The 16,824-nt window shown below is 45.7% G+C and overlaps 1 protein-coding gene across 3 annotated transcripts in view; it reads left to right on the top strand.

The window, feature by feature from the left end:
* The window catches only part of fbxo34 (F-box protein 34), a 50,134-nt gene extending 34,635 nt beyond the window's left edge, over positions 1-15,499 (top strand). For 2 of the 3 annotated variants that reach the window (XM_064927804.1, XM_064927805.1), the window contains exons 2-3: positions 587-773; positions 11,006-15,499. In XM_064927804.1, coding sequence (XP_064783876.1) covers positions 11,016-13,403 — 2,388 coding nt within the window. In that variant the 5' untranslated portion in view covers positions 587-773; positions 11,006-11,015 and the 3' untranslated portion in view covers positions 13,404-15,499. Of the gene's footprint in view, positions 1-586; positions 774-800; positions 879-11,005 lie in introns of those variants that run through there. The other variant, XM_064927806.1, reaches the window with a different exon arrangement.
* The last annotated feature ends 1,325 nt before the right edge of the window (positions 15,500-16,824 follow it).

Below are 16,824 nucleotides of genomic sequence, written 5' to 3'. Positions count from 1 at the left end.
AAACACAACATTGTAAACCTTGTAAAGGCATTTTGTTGTTTGGCCTTTTCTGTTTTTGTTAGACCGTGCCAGGTTTGGCTTGCTTTACATAAGCCATTCATTCACATTCAGAGGAACAGCTTTGTGGAAAATTTGTGTGAATATTTGTCCATATGTTTCTTGTATATTAACTCGTTGCCATCTGTTAATCTCAGCCAGGCAGCATTTCAAGAAGTGTTGGATTTTGATTCCGCCCTGGGCTTGTTTACTTATGCAGTTCTGCAGATCATTGTTCCTGGGAGGCCAGGGTGATTAACCCATGGCTAACTGAAGACCCCACCACAGGGTTCTCCTCAAAGAATGTAAGAGGGGTGCTGAACCACCTTGTGGCCTGGCTGCGCCACTCTAAATTGTTTTTTCATTCAAATGTTTTACTCTATTTGTTATAATATAAGGAAATGGCAGTTGGAAGTGTTCTAAAAATCCTGGGGAGAACCCTGCACCACACACAGCCATGTTCCATTTAAGTGCTTTCTTCTATGTGTGAGATTGTCTGTCTGGAACTGAGCTGTAATTAACTGTACATCATGTGTCTGTTTCCCTGCAGTGTGGTGGATGGGACCCTGAGTTGTGAGGTCATCAGATCGTGGCCTGCAGGTGGTTGTGGGAGAAGCACGTCTGTCACCACACTGGACTGGAGGGAGGAGCTGAATTCCTGAGAGATGTGAATCTACTGCCTCCTCTCACAGCAAACATAGGAAACCACCATCCAACCTGCTGCTGGCAGCCTGGAGGTGAGAGACAAGATACAAACACACACTGGAAGTAAGCTTCTATCTCGCCGAGTCCCCCCTCACTCACAAATCACCACTCTACCTACCTACTTGCATACCTCAGAGGTGAGTTAAAGGGACAGCGCACTCAAATTATAAAATTACTTGGTTCCTATATTAAAAGCAGCTTATGGACAAGACTAGAATCCATGCTTTGTTTGGGTTGGTTTACCTAGTCACTACTGCTAACATTAGCATTGAACTAGGCTTACCTCTTCAGCATGGCATTATTATTAGAGCCACCCATATTGAGCTAGAATTCCTGTTCAGGAGGGTGCAAGGTTATTGTTTCAGATAGGCCTATTGATTCTACATTATGTATTTCTATGTAGAATATGGGATCGTCAGCTCTACTCATAACGTTTCTATTTGCAACCAAAGTTGTGAATGTTTTACTTGACTGAATAACACCTGTTGTACTGTTCTGTGGGACAGTGCCTGCCAGCCAGGTGAATGATGGTTTAAGTAGTGGGATTATTTAGTATGACTTTCCCATAACGATGTCGCAAAACGCATGAGTATATTATCCCCCCTGCTTACCTCTTGTCTGTAAATGAAGGCCCATTTGTTTATGCCAAACTACAGACGCGTGTGGAGGCCCGTGCCGTGCTTCAGGATGCTGTGTAGCTCCAGATGCTGTGTAGCCCCAGATGCTGTGTAGTCCCACCAACCAGACCTGCGTTTTAAATACCTTTTTCAAATAATTTCATAATTCATAATCTGTGCTTGATCGCGTTTGCCAGGCTTAATGGACAAATAGAATAGTCCCATAACTACAAGCCTCACCCCTTTCTGTGCTCCGGGCCGGCTAGAGCAAACAAGTATTTCATCGATTTCAAATAGCATTTGAACCCAGGTGTGCGCTCCAGTAGCCCCCTGCCTCGCTTCAGGAAGAACATGTGATGTTGCACATAATTGCAGCATGCAGGCGCGGCCTCAGACTGATTGCTTGTGTGTTTCCAAAATGACACCCTATTCCCTATAGAGTGCTTTGGCACTACATAAGGAATAGGGTTCCATTTAGAACACGGCCCTCGTGTGACTTCATTCCTTGACTTTTGAAGTTGGATCAGTTCCCTGGCAACCTCCTATGGAGAAGAAGTCATGGACTCTTGAAGGGGGGATGGGAATAGAGGAGATAAGAATGAGGTTGTTACGTTGAAGCTGCTCTCCCTAGCGGAGTTCAGGAGTGAGCTCACCTCATCAGAGCCCATGACTGCCCCTCCAGTCCACCTAGGGCCAGCTCTGTTGTGCATTTCACTTCAGACAGTTTTTCCAGTTATTTTATTTTATTTTTTACATAATGCTAAATTGTACTTTTCCCTGAAATTGCCATTAGCACTGTGTGTTTTGGCACTGGCACCAGGCATTGAGGAAAGTATGACTTGCAGGAGGGTAGAGTTTATGTAATGAGCTTGTCCCAAATGTCACACTCTTCCCTATATAGTGCACTTCTTTTGACCAGAGCCCTATATAGGCTATAGGATGGCATTTGAGACGCAGTCTCGGTGTGGGGTCTGAGCACTGCTGGGAAAGGGAAATAGCCTGTTGGCCAGGTTGTGTAATAATGAGTAACAGTCAAACTTGGCAAGCCAGACCAAGGGGCTGTTTAGGAGGGTGCAACCACAATATTGCAGAACATTCACTTATACAGTGCCTTGCGAAAGTATTCGGCCCCCTTGAACTTTGCAACCTTTTGCCACATTTCAGGCTTCAAACATAAAGATATAAAACTGTTTTTTTTTTTGAAGAATCAACAACCAGTGGGACACAATCATGAAGTGGACTGACATTTTTTGGATATTTCAAAAAAATTTAACAAATCAAAAACTGAAAAATTGGGCGAGCAAAATTATTCAGCCCCTTTACTTTCAGTGCAGCAAACTCTCTCCAGAAGTTCAGTGAGGATCTCTGAATGATCCAATGTTGACCTAAATGACTAATGATGATAAATACAATCCACCTGTGTGTAATCAAGTCTCCGTATAAATGCACCTGCACTGTGATAGTCTCAGAGGTCCGTTAAAAGCGCAGAGAGCATCATGAAGAACAAGGAACACACCAGGCAGGTCCGAGATACTGTTGTGATGAAGTTTAAAGCCGGATTTGGATACAAAAAGATTTCCCAAGCTTTAAACATCCCAAGGAGCACTGTGCAAGCATAATATTGAAATGGAAGGAGTATCAGACAACTGCAAATCTACCAAGACCTGGCCGTCCCTCTAAACTTTCAGCTCATACAAGGAGAAGACTGATCAGAGATGCAGCCCAGAGGCCCATGATCACTCTGGATGAACTGCAGCGATCTACAGCTGAGGTGGGAGAGTCTGTCCATAGGACAACAATCAATCGTATATTGCACAAATCTGGCCTTTATGGAAGAGTGGCAAGAAGAAAGCCATTTCTTAAAGATATCCATAAAAAGTGTCGTTTAAAGTTTGCCACAAGCCACCTGGGAGACACACCAAACATGTGGAAGAAGGTGCTCTGGTCAAATGAAACCAAAATTGAACTTTTTGGCAACAATGCAAAACGTTATGTTTGGCGTAAAAGCAACACAGCTCATCAACCACAACACACCATCCCCACTGTCAAACATGGTGGTGGCAGCATCATGGTTTGGGCCTGCTTTTCTTCAGCAGGGACAGGGAAGATGGTTAAAATTGATGAAGATGGATGGAGCCAAATACAGGACCATTCTGGAAGAAAACCTGAAGGAGTCTGCAAAAGACCTGAGACTGGGATGGAGATTTGTCTTCCAACAAGACAATGATCCAAAACATAAAGCAAAATCTACAATGGAATGGTTCAAAAATAAACATATCCAGGTGTTAGAATGGCCAAGTCAAAGTCCAGACCTGAATCCAATCGAGAATCTGTGGAAAGAACTGAAAACTGCTGTTCACAAATGCTCTCCATCCAACCTCACTGAGCTCGAGCTGTTTTGCAAGGAGGAATGGGAAAAATGTCAGTCTCTCGATGTGCAAGACTGATAGAGACATACCCCAAGTGACTTACAGCTGTAATCGCAGCAAAAGGTGGCGCTACAAAGTATTAACTTAAGGGGGCTGAATAATTTTGCACGCCCAATTTTTCAGTTTTTGATTTGTTAAAGAAGTTTGAAATATCCAATAAATGTCGTTCCACTTCATGATTGTGTCCCACTTGTTGTTGATTCTTCACAAAAAAATACAGTTTTATATCTTTGTTTGAAGCCTGAAATGTGGCAAAAGGTTGCAAAGTTCAAGGGGGCCGAATACTTTCGCAAGGCACTGTAAATGTATTTTATAGAACAAAAATGTGCAATAGAGTAGTTGCAGCATCGATTATTCATTTACTTTTCTTTCTGCAACATTTCTTAAGTTTCACCTCACTGATTCTACTACAACCACAATGTGTGGTACTCTGGAGTGTGGATCTCTGAACAAAATGGCTGATGCTAGTGACATTAGTGTAGCAAGTCGCTGTCTGAGCTTCAATGACCTTTTGGTGAAGTCAGCTAATGGCTAACTGACATGAATCACTTAGAGTGCAAGAACCATGCCTGCCATGATTGTCCATTAATTATTTGTTTTTCTCTTGTTTTTCTTTGTTGGTTAAAGTGCTTTGAGATTGTATAAAAGTGTAATGAATTATAATTGTTATTACAGGTGTAGTTGTTGCCACGGCTATATAATGTGATCCCACTCAGTTGATGTTGGTGCCACTTTTTCTCCTCTTCAGTCAACATGTGCACACACACACGAGAGCAGTGAAAACACGGACTGGTGGGGGAGAGGAGAGTGACTGGGGCTACTGCAGGCCTTTCAAGGACACACAGCGCGCTGTATTTCTCCCTCCCTTGGCACACCGCTTTACACGCTCTCCAGCTAGCCAATTACTAGATGAAGCCACCCCACCCCAAGAGAGCAGTGTGTGTGTCCCAAATGGCACCCTATTATATACCCTTGTGTGTAGATTTTTTAGTAGTGGTTTCTTTGCAGCATTTTGACCATGAACGCCTGATTCAGTTTCCTCTGCTGCAGAGTACAAGTTCATTAGTTACAACCCTCAGAAGACACATCTCAACATCAACTGTTCAGAGGAGACTGAATCAGGCCTTCATGATCAAATTGCAAAGAAACCACAACTAAAGAATACCAATAAGAGACTTCCTTGGGCTAAGAAACACAAGCATTAGACCGGTGGAAATCTGTCCTTTTTTGAGATTTTTGGTTCCAACCACCGTGTCGTCTTTGTAAGACGCAGAGTAGGTGAATGGATGATCTTTGCATGTGTGGTTCCCATTGTGAAGCATGGAGGCGTGGTGGTGCTTTGCTGGTGACACTGTCTGTGATTTATTTAGAATTCAAGGCACACTTAACTAGCATGGCTACCACAGCATTCTGCAGCGATACGCCATCCCACCTGGTTTGCACTTAGTGGGACTATCATTTGTTTTTCCACCCGACCCAATGGAGATGGTTTGGGATGAGTGGTACCCGCAGAGTGAAGGAAAAACAGCGAACAAGTGCTCAGCATGTGTGGGGACTCCTTCAAGACTGTTGGAAAAGCATTCCAGGTGAAACTGGTTGAGAGAATGCCAAGCTGTCAAGGCAAAGGGTGGCTACTTTGAAGAATCTCAAATATAAAGTATATTTAGATTCTATTTTTAGCACTTTTGGTTACTACATGGTTCCATGTGTTATTTCATAGTTATGTCTTTACTATTTTATAAAACCCTTGAATAAGTAGGTGTGTCCAAACTGGTTGTGTGTATTATATAGAAAAGCTATTTGAGATGCAGCCAGTGCCTTTGCGGTGCCCTTGTCGCCCTTGTCGCCCTCAAACCCATCCATCAACCCTCCGCTGCATGCCATCCCTGATTTGGTTACCTCAGATGCTCCCCCCGCCTCCACCCTACTGTCCCACATTTATCAGAGTTCCAGGGCTGCAGTTAAGAATGCCTTATTTGCCCTGCATTGAAGAATGCCTTATATGTACTGCCGTCTGTCCTGTCCCACTGCGGCAACTTGAAGTCCTGTGTGTGTGTGTGTGTGTCAGGGGCTGGATCAGCTGACAGGACTTGTGTAAGGGCCCAGCTGTGTCTGAACTTAGGCTCTGTACCCATTTTGTCCGAGCAGTGGGAGGGAGACTGGGGGAATAGCAGCGGGAGGGAGGCTGTGCTGGGGGAACAATGGAGGGAGGGTAGCTGGGCTGGGGGAACAGCAACCCTTGTTTTTGCCATAATCAGATTGTGTGACACAGCTTTCCATCCACAAGACACCACGTGTCCCAAATTGCACCCTATTCCCTATTTAATGCAGTACTTTTGACCAAGGTCTAGGGATCTGGTAGTGCATAATGTCTAAGGAAGTTGTGAGTTTTGCTCGCCTGAGGTAGAGTATTTCATGATAAGCTGTAAACCACACTACCTAGGGAGTTCATCTGTATTTTTTGTTGCTGTCTACATACCACCAGAGACTGATGCTGGCACTAAGCCCGCACTCAATGAGGTGTATTCCGCCATAAGCAAACAGGAAAACGCTCATCCAGAGGCGGCGCTCCTAGTTGCCATGGACTTTAATGCAGGGAAACTTAAATCAGTTTGACCTAATTTCTATCAACATGTTAAATGTGCAACCAGAGGGGAAAAAAAACTCTAGACCACCTTTACTCCACACAAACAGATGCGTACAAAGCTCTCCCTCATCCTCCATTTGGCAAATCTGACCATAATTCTATCCTCCTGATTCCTGCTTACATGCCAAAATGAAAGCAGGAAGCACCAGTGACTGTCAATAAAAAAAGTGGTCAGATGAAGCAGATGCAAATCTACAGGACTTTTTTTTTTTTTTTGCTAGCACAGACTGGAATATGTTCCGGGATTCTTCCGATGGCATTGAGTACACAACATCGGTCGCTGGCTTCATCAGTAAGTGCATCGATGTGGGGACAACGTCAGTAACTGTACGTACATACCCCAACCAGAAGCCATAGATTACAGGTAACATCCGCACTGAGCTAAAGGGTAGAGCTAAGAAATCCCGCTATGCCCTGCGACGAACCAACAAATAGGCAAAGCGTCAGTACAGGACTAAGGTCAAGTCGTACAACACCGGCTCCAACGCTTGTCGGATGTGGCAGGGCTTGCAAACTATTAGACTACAAAGGGAAGCACAGCCGAGAGCTGCCCAGTGACACGAGCCTACGAGACGAGCTAAATTACTTCTATGCTTGCTTCGAGGCAAGTAACACTGAAACATGCATGAGAGCATCAGCTGTGCCAGACGACTGATCAAGCTCTCCACAGCCGTTGTGAGTAAGACCTTTAATCCACCTTGCATGTCAGTTTTCAAAAAAGCTTTATGGTGAAAGCAAACCATGCGATTATGTGAGGACAGCTTTCAGCAGACAAAATATTACAAACAGCTAGCAGCAAAGTAGATTGGTCTCAAGTCAGAAAAGCAATCAAATTAATCACTTACCTTTTGATCTTCATATGTTTACACTCACGAGACTCCCAGTTATACAATAAATGTTTGTTTTGTTCCATAAAGATTCCCTTTATAGCCAAAAAAATGTTTTTTATAATCAATGGTTTTTACAATAAATAATCGATAATATTTCAACCGGACGGTAAACTTTTCAATACAAGAGAGAAAGAAAAGGTCTTGCTCCAGTGGCGCGCCTGAACAGATCTAAGGACATCTGGCTATCCACTGACGCGATGTGATCATTTTCGCTCATTTTTTCAGAATAAAAGCCTGAAACCATGTCTAAAGACTGTTCACACCATGTGGAGGCCATAGGGAAAGGAATCTGGTTGATATCCCTTTAAATGGAGGATAGGCTTGCAGTGGAACAGTTTCAGAAAAACAGCACTTCCAGGTTGGATTTTCCTCAGGTTTTTGCCGGCAATATCAGTTCTGTTATACACAGACACTATTTTGACAGTTTTGGAAACTTTAGTGTTTTCTATCCTAATCTGCCAATTATATGCATATTCTAGCTTCTGGGCCTGAGAAATAGGCAGTTTACTTTTTTATCCAAACATGCCCCCTTCCTTCAAGAGGTTAAACAGGTCAATATTCACAAGGCCGCAGGGCCAGACGGATTACCAGGACGTGCACTCAGAACATGCGCTGACCAACGGGCAAGTGTCTTCACTGACATTTTCAACCTGTCCCTGATCGAGTCTGTAATACCAACATGTTTCAAGCAGACCACCATAGTCCCTGTGCCCAAGAACACAAAGGTAACCTGCCTAAATGACTACCGACATGTAGCACTCACGTCTGTAGCTATGAAGTGCTTTGAAAGGCTTGTCATGGCTCACATCAACACCATTATCCCAGAAACCCTAGACCTACTCCAATTTGTATACTTACCTAACAGATCCACAAATTATGCACGCAGATCCTCAACATGGGCGCCCCTCAGGGGTGCGTGTTCAGTACCCTCCTGTACTCCCTGTTCACTCATGACTGCACGGCCAGGCACGATTCCAACACCATCATTTAATTTTGCTGATGACACAACAGTGGTAGGCCTGAACACCGACAACGATGAGACAGCCTATAGGGTGGAGGTCAGAGACATGACCGTGTGGTGCTCTCCCTCAACGTGATCAAGACAAAGGAGATAATTGTGGACTACATGAAAAGGAGGACTGAGCACGCCCCTCACTCTCAACTAACATGGTCCAAGCACCCCAAGACAGTTGTGAAGAGGGCACGACAAAAACCATTCCCCCTCAAGAGATTTGGCATGGGTCCTCAGATCCTCAAAGATCTACAGCTGCACCATCGAGAGCATCCTGACGAGTTGCATCACTGCCTGGTCTGGCAACTGCTCGGCCTCCGACCGCAAGACACAGAGGGTGGTGCGTACGGCCCAGTACATCACTGTAGCCAAGCTTCCTGCCATTCGGGACGTCTATACCAGGCAGTGTCAGGAAGGCCCAAATAATTGTCAGACTCCAGCAAACCTAGTCATCGACTGTTCTCTCTGCTACCGCACGGCAAGCTGTACCGGAGCACCATGTCTAGGTTCATGTGGCTTCTAAACATCTTCTACCCTCAAGTCATAAGACTCCTGAAGATCTAATCAAAGGGCTACCTCAGACTATTTGCATTGCTCCCCCTTCCCCCACTTTTACGCAGCTACTACTCTGTTATTATCTATGCCTAGTAACTTTAACTGTACTTAAATGTACATATTACCTTAACTAACCGGTGCCCCCACATATTGACTCTGTACTGGTACCACCTGTATATAGCCTTGCTGTTATTTTACTGCTGTTCTTTAATTATTTGTTTTATTTCTTACCTTTAAGGTATTTTTATTAGCTGCACTGTTGGTTAAGCATTTCACTGAGGTCTACTACACCTGTTGTATTCGGTACATGTGACAAATATATGTGTGTGTGTGTGCGTGCGTGTGTGCATGCATGCATACATACATACATACGTATATATATTCAAAAAAATATTTGATGTAGGGAATATGGTGCCATTTGGGAAGCAGACTGTTTATGCAGTGTGAAGAAATGACAGAACCTAGGTTAGACCCACTTGATCCAAGGCAAGGATCGAGTGCTGCCTCTCCCTGCTGGCCTGATCAATAGGATGAAAGCGATTTCGTAGATAAGCACCAAAAGTACCCAGTGCAAAATCGACACAAAACCCTACTCCAGTGTAAAGTAAGCAATGTAGTTTAAGGCAAGGTCAGCACTTTTCCAGCACTTTTCCACTGTTTTTTTGCAAGGAAGGTTTTGCCAGAGGAATATACACTGAGTGTACAAAACATTGTGTGCCATTCAGAGGGTGAATGGGCAAGATAAAATATTTCAGTGCCTTTTGAACAGGGTATGGTAGTAGGTGCCAAATGTACCGGTTTGAGTGGCAAGAACTGCAACGCAGCTGGGTTTTTCACGCTCAACAGTTTCCCATGCGTATCATGAATGATCCACCACCCAAAGGACATCCAGTCAACTTGACACATCTTTGGGAAGCATTGGCGTCAACGTGGGCCAGTATCCCTGTGGAAGGCTTTCAACACTTTGTAGAGTCCATTCCCCGATGAATTGAGGCTGTTCTGAGGGCAAAAAGGGGTGCAACTCAATATTAGGAAGGTGTTTCTAATGTTTTGTACACTTGGTGTATGTTGGCCGGTGCGGGCAGGGCAAATCGTCCCCTTTTGGCCGTCTGCCTCTCCATGCCAAGTGCAGAAACCTGTACTTCAATTTCTATTTCAGGGGTTCCCTGAGACATTTGAGTTTATGAATATTGTGAACAGATTACTTAAATTTTGGCATATGAATTTCTATAATAAATTGCGGGATAATACAATACCATGTAATATTATTAATCTACAATGAATGTTCTTTAACCATTTGTAACATGGGCCTGGGAGGCTCACAGGAATATTGGTATCCACAGTTCTCTACCAATTAACACATTTTCAACACAATACCTCTTGTATTACAATTGTTTAAGTGGGAATTAGCTTAAACTACAAAATGTTTTCTCCGATACCAAATGTGTGTTACCACTATTAGCACAAACAAATGGTGGTCTCAGGCCTACTGCCATTGCATTAAACTTATAATGCAGTTTAATGAAGTGGAAATGTTTGTAGGGTGCATGGGGAATGGAGAACAGTGATTCAACGTGACTAGAGAGCTCACCCCGTCACATACTGTTCAATAGGCCTAAAAAAATGTTTAAGAAAAACATCATTGTTCAATAAATGTTCAAGAGGAGAAAAAAGGGTGGTTGCGGATGGGTTTCTAGCAATTGGGTGTGGGTGAACAAACAGCTGACAAGCGCATCATTAGTCCCCTCCCGGGTCCAAAAAGTTTGGGAACCCCTGCTCTGTCTTGCAATAAGTACCCTATACCCTACATATTGTGCCATTTGGAATGCACCTCTTGTTTTCTTCTGTAGCTGACCTGAAGCCCAGTAGTCCAAGAATAGATAGAGGGTTATAGTTCTGGCTGTCGCACTCCCAACTGCGTTTATTGATAATATATTTGCTGCGTTGGCAAAATATTCAGGACGTGTCAGATAGAAATAGAATAACTAGAGCTGACTTCATTTGCTATTCTGCCTTCTATGAATGTTCTCTTGCATCCTCCTGAACAGGCCCCTGTTTAGGCTGTCATATCACATGTACCACAATAACGCATGGACTCCATTCTTCTGTTCCAGGGCTGCAGCCATGCACCTCAAGCCATACCCCAAACTGCAGAAGAAAGAGTTCTACCTGGAGTCCAGTCAGGACAGCCAGAGAGGCCTTCACCATATGAGCCAGCAGGGGGCCCTGTCTCTGAGGACAGAGTGGGGGGTCCGTCCAGCCCTGGTGGGCTCGTCTAGCAGCGGGCTCGGCCCGGGCACAGCCCGGTCCCCACTTAGTATCATATCCACCAACACCCGGTGCTGCAGTGACGGCAACAGTGGTAGTGGGCTGCAAACCTCAAGGCTGAGTGGGTCTGGGGGAAATGTATTCCACAGTAGTACAACCTGGGCCCGGAGGAAAACCTCCGAAACCTCCTACACCAGCACCTCGTCCCTGCTGCTCCTCCCCACCTCCTGCACCTCCTCTACAGGCTCGGGGGGATCTGAGAACCAAGAGGCCTCCCTCAGCATCTCCTACCAGGGGGAGGATGGAGAGGGACCGCTGGACATCTGGGCTGTCATAAAGCCCGGCAACACCAAGGAGAAAATCGCCATCTTCGCCTCACCCCAGTGCCGCGGCAGCCTGGTGAATGGTGGAGGAGAGCCGGTCAGAGAGGCGCGTGAGGGAGACTTGGTGAGCAGCATCTCAGTGAGGACAGTGTCTGTGAAGATGAAAAGCTGTTGGGAGGACAAGGGTGGCTCTGTGGCCAAGCGCAGGAGGAGGTCAGGGCATCGGGGCCACCACCAGGACAGAGACCGACAGTCACCCAGAGTTCTAGAGAGACAGAGCCCACTGAGTCCCACAAAGAACAGCCCAGAAGAGGTTACCCTTGTCGAGAGCCCTAGAGTGCCTGAGTGTGGGGTTGTAGGGGTGGGTGGGGAGCAGGTATGTAGGGTAGAGGGTGAGGAGGGGAGTGAGACTGGGACGGGCAAGGCTCTCTCTGTGGTGGAGTTGGTGGCCGCCTTGGAGCAGAGAGCCAGCGACAAGCAAGGGGACTCTAAGCCTGTCTCTCTGCGGAGCTCCACAAGCATTACCTTATCCAGGGGGCTGTCACTGACCCAAGAGCCCCAGCAGCCCAAAGCCCCAGACCAGAGCCCTCAGGGGACAGATGAGGCAGAGTGTGTAAAGGTGTCAGACATGGTGGCCAAGCTGGAGTCAGAGTGCCTGAAGCGCCGGAGTGTTCCAAGGGAAGGGTCCGGATCTGGGGGAGAGCTGTCGCGCAACAACAGCCTGCGGAGGAGGGTGGGCCGGGTGTTACTGGCAGGAGCAGACGCCTGCTCCATCTCAGCCCAGCCACCTCCATCTCCCACTGGGCCCCAGCACGGACTAGAGGAAACCACGGGGGTGCAGCACCTCCACGCTAGTCCATCTGAGGGCCGTCCCTCTGTTAGCACCATCCACACGGGCAAACTAGTTCCCAGCAGCTGCCATGAAGCTTCCCACTGGGCTTCCCGTTCCTCTGACCCAGCTTCTCCGTCTCACAGTGTGGACTCTGGGTGTGGAGCCTCCATCCACGCTGTCAGAGAGCCAGAGGAGATGTGTGAGGCTCAGGGACAGCAGGTGGGGAGCAGGGTCATTGAGGCTGGGCAGGATCTGTACCTCCAGCTCCAGTCAGAGCGGGCCAGCAGCAGTCTACAGAGTGAGGAGCCCCTCCCAGGCATGCTGTTCTTCTCACACCCTCTGCCCTCACAGCCGGTGCTAGAACAACACAAACTCCCACACCCAGACAGTACTCGCACCCAGGACACTGGGTCCAGCCCTCAACTCACCAGAGACTTAGCGGAACCCTCCAAGCCTCAGCCCTGCGACCCTGCTATCACCTCCCTCCTCCCTGAAACCATATCGCACAGTGAGAACTGGGCCAAAGAGGAGGATGAGAGGGAGGAGGAGAAGGCGGTGAGTGAGGGAGAGGGGAGTGCTTTTAGCCAGTGTGAGACCGTGCCTTTCCCCCTGCGCCGCCTGGTGTCTCACGAGTTCCTGGAGATGCGCTTTAAGATCCAGCTGCTCCTGGAACCCCAGCAGTACATGGCCTTCCTGCCTCACCACATTATCGTTAAGATCTTCTGCCTGCTGCCCACAGAGAACCTGGCAGTGCTTAAGTGCACCTGCCACTACTTCAAGTTCCTCATCGAGAGCTACGGAGTTCGACCCGCAGACTGCCGCTGGGTGTGCGACCCCCGCTACAAAGACGATCCCTGCAAGCAGTGTAAAAAAAGGTATGGGCGCGGGGATGTGTCCCTCTGCCGCTGGCACCACAAGCCCTACTGCCAGGCGCTGCCCTACGGCCCCGGGTACTGGATGTGTTGCCATGGTTCCCACAAAGACACGCCCGGCTGCAACGTCGGTCTCCATGACAACCGCTGGGTGCCCGCCTTCCATAGTATCAACATGCCAATCTATAAGAAACCCAGGGCGGTCACTGAGGAGTAGTGGAATAGACAATGGGAGAAAGTGACTTGACTTCTGTGTGCTTTATTTTGCCAATGAGGGCTTTGTGTGTGTGTGTGTGTGTTGCCATATGAGCATGTGCAGTTATTTGTGGGGAGTGTCTGACCGCAACCAGGTTGTTGGTATTGATGAGGAATCACTGGATCTCTTCCTTGACCCCTAACCACTGACCTCTAACCCCTCCTCAGGTCCTCTGAGATGGTCAGCACTTTAACCCTGGTCATAGTTCTCAATCTTCAAAGGATTCTGACAGGGTATTCTTTTTACTTGCTTCAATGTGTTGGGTTAAAACATCTGATTCTGACCAGAGTGTGTTGAAGAGAAGCTTTGTTTCAGATTTCTCTTCAGTATTGATGCTTAATGTGTCTCTCCTTGCCCACAGCCATAATGTTTTCTTGCTTATGCATTAACCAATACGTTGGGATAGCTATTTTAGTCAAGGTAAGCCTATCAACGTTATGCAGTATACCCCACCCACAAGTGTGATTTACTCAGTGTTAATGTGTCGTTGTCTAAGTGGATACATACATTGCGGCAGGTTTATGCAAAATGTGAATCAACCCCATCCTATATCCCATCCATATCCTGTCCCAAATGGCACCCTAGTCCCTATGTATTCCACTACTTTTGACCAGGGCCCATAGGGTGCCGTTTGGGATGTTGGAGTCTATATCCCAACTCAACTGTATCAGTCTTCGGGTCAGAGAGGGAAAGGGTTTTGTCTGTCCTGTATCTGGTTTGATTGAAAAAGTTTGTTCTGAGCCCTGTTGTGTTTACATTGTACGTAGTGCTACAGAGTCCTATATCAAAAACAAAGTGAGGAAGATTGACAAGCAGCATGAGTATCTATGACTTGAATGCATTTATCTTCAGTTTGGTAAAAAGAAAAAGTTTATTTTGACCCCCCCCCCCCCGTCATGTATATATTCATGAATGATTATTATTGGGTGTTTTACAATGGGTCCCAGATGTATAACCCATATGCTTATTTGGCCGCTCTCATTGCATTATTCTCCATTTTTAATGTGCGTCTGAAATGGCACAGTATTCCCTATATAGTGCACTACTTTTGACCAAAGCAATAGGGCTGGTCAAAAGCACTGCACTATAAATGGAATAGGGTGCCATTTTGGACAAGTGCTCATCCCTCCTTTTTATGATGCTGATATTTCTTGAAGGGAAACATGTCTGGAGAAGTTCACCTGTCTGTTCTTTTCAATGATTAACTGGACATGACCTAAAAAACAAAAACCGTCAGGGTTGATGACAAAGGGGGAGAAAAATGGTCTCTAAAAGTAGTTTGCCTCCAGATATTTTTTAAAACAGTTTGTTGTATAATATTCCAGCTGTACTCTGCCTGCAAAGGCATTTTACTACAATAAAGTGCATTCATTCTGAGGTTAACTGTCATAACCCACCTTTCCTTCTTGTGGTGTCTTTAAACTGAAAGGAGGTGTAAAGGTTACAACATAAAAATGGAATGTATTGATCTTTACTGAATATTCAGGGATATAGACTAAATGTATACTAAGGGTCTCCAGCCTTAAATGTCACCCATTTCTATTATTTATCACATCTTGTTGTCATTGACATACGTCAATGTTGTTCACAACTTAAGGTCTATACTGTAGAGCTGGTAGGCTTGCCTTTCATTGGGGCGAGGGGTATTGTTTGGGTCCAGGTGTGTTGGGGAACGAGCACAGACACGCACAACAGATTTATAAAAGCAAAATACATGTATTCCTTGCTGTGTGAGAAATTACTTCCGAGAAGTTGATATTAATCATCTCAAACATTTGAGGGAAATTTCCCCCTTTTGTCAACTTTATCATTTAATACCAAAATGGCAGTCCTCCGACAAAGGGTCTGGATTGTCCAGTTGAAAAGGCAAAGTGCGATGAGTAGGCAATGTATCAATGGGTGCTAATATGAACAATGGCATGGAATTGTCTGTCATGTCAGTGCTTCCTGAAATGGTGTGTTTACATGCTCTTTTCTTTCTTCATTCGGTGACCTTCTGAATTCACAACAGACAGTAGGGGATGAATAAGACTTGGCAATAAAATGCATGAAAAGATCCTGTGGGTTGCCAGTGGTTTTGATTTGAGCATTGAGGAGTATCTTCTAAATTCCAACTTGATATATTTGCTACTGTCTCTATTTTAACCCTCATTCCCATGACCCCAGCAAAAATCTGCTTTTCATTTGTCAAGCCCTTGTATTTTAGCCTCACAATTAAGTGTTATACAATTATTTCAGCACAACCAGGGTGGCTACAAGGAGACCACAAACCAATTTGACAAACCGTTACATTCATGAGTTTAATATGAATGCTTTAAGTACAGATTGTTCTCAGGGAAATTAATATCCAACTAGTCAGTGACAACTGCTTAAGGTATTAGAAACTACAGTGCATTCAAAAAGTACAGTATTGACATTCATTTTGCTACGTTACAGCTTTCAGTGATAAAAAAAATCCCTCTATTTACACACATGCCATAATGACAAAGCGAAGAGGTTTTTAGAAAAAAAATAACATACCTTATTTAGTATTCGGACACTTTGCTATGCTTGTATCATCCCCCTTTCCTTTACCTGTTGCCATTGATCATATTTGAGCTCTTCCTACAACTTGATTGGACATGCTTTGGAAAGGCACACACCTGTGTGTATATATAAGCTCTGACGGCACTCCTCTGTGCAGATGAGAGAACCTTCCAGAGGGACAACGATCTCTGCAGCATGGTATAGTGGCCAGACGGAAGCCACTCCTCAGTAAAAAGGCACATGACAGCCCGCTTGGAGTTTGCCAAAAGGCACCTAAAGGACACAGACCATGAGAAACGAGATCCTCTGGTCTGATGAAACCAAGATTGAACTCTTTTGGCCTGAAGCATGGTGGTGGTGGCAGCATGCTGTGGGGATGTTTTTCAGCGGAAGGAATGGGGAGACTAGTAAGGATCGATGAATGGCGCAAAGTACAGAGAGATTCTTGATTAAAACCTGCTCCAGAGCGCTCAGGACCTCAGATTGGGGCGAATGTTCACCTTCCAACAGGACAACGCAGGAGAGGCTTCGGGGACATGTCTCAATGTCCAGCCAGAGCCCAGACTTGAATCCGATCAAACATCTCTGGAGAGACCTGAAAATAGCTATGCAGCGACACTCCCCATCCAACCTGACAGAGCTTAAGAGGACCTGCAGAGAAGAATTGGAGAAACTCCCCAAATACAGATGTGCCAAGCTTGTAGCGTCATACCCAACAAGACTCAAGGCTGTAATCGCTGCCAAAGGTGCATCAGCAAAGTACTAAATAAAGGAAATCCTACAGTGCATTCGGAAAGTATTCAGACCCCTTGACTTATAGTTATGACTCATTCTGTGGTACTCTATTGGCTAGGCT

This window comes from Oncorhynchus masou, chromosome 21, assembly GCF_036934945.1.
Source record: "Oncorhynchus masou masou isolate Uvic2021 chromosome 21, UVic_Omas_1.1, whole genome shotgun sequence".
NCBI classification, from domain to species: domain Eukaryota; kingdom Metazoa; phylum Chordata; class Actinopteri; order Salmoniformes; family Salmonidae; genus Oncorhynchus; species Oncorhynchus masou.
Note: the sequence above shows the minus strand (reverse complement) of the source record. Positions and strands in the feature narration are given on the sequence as shown.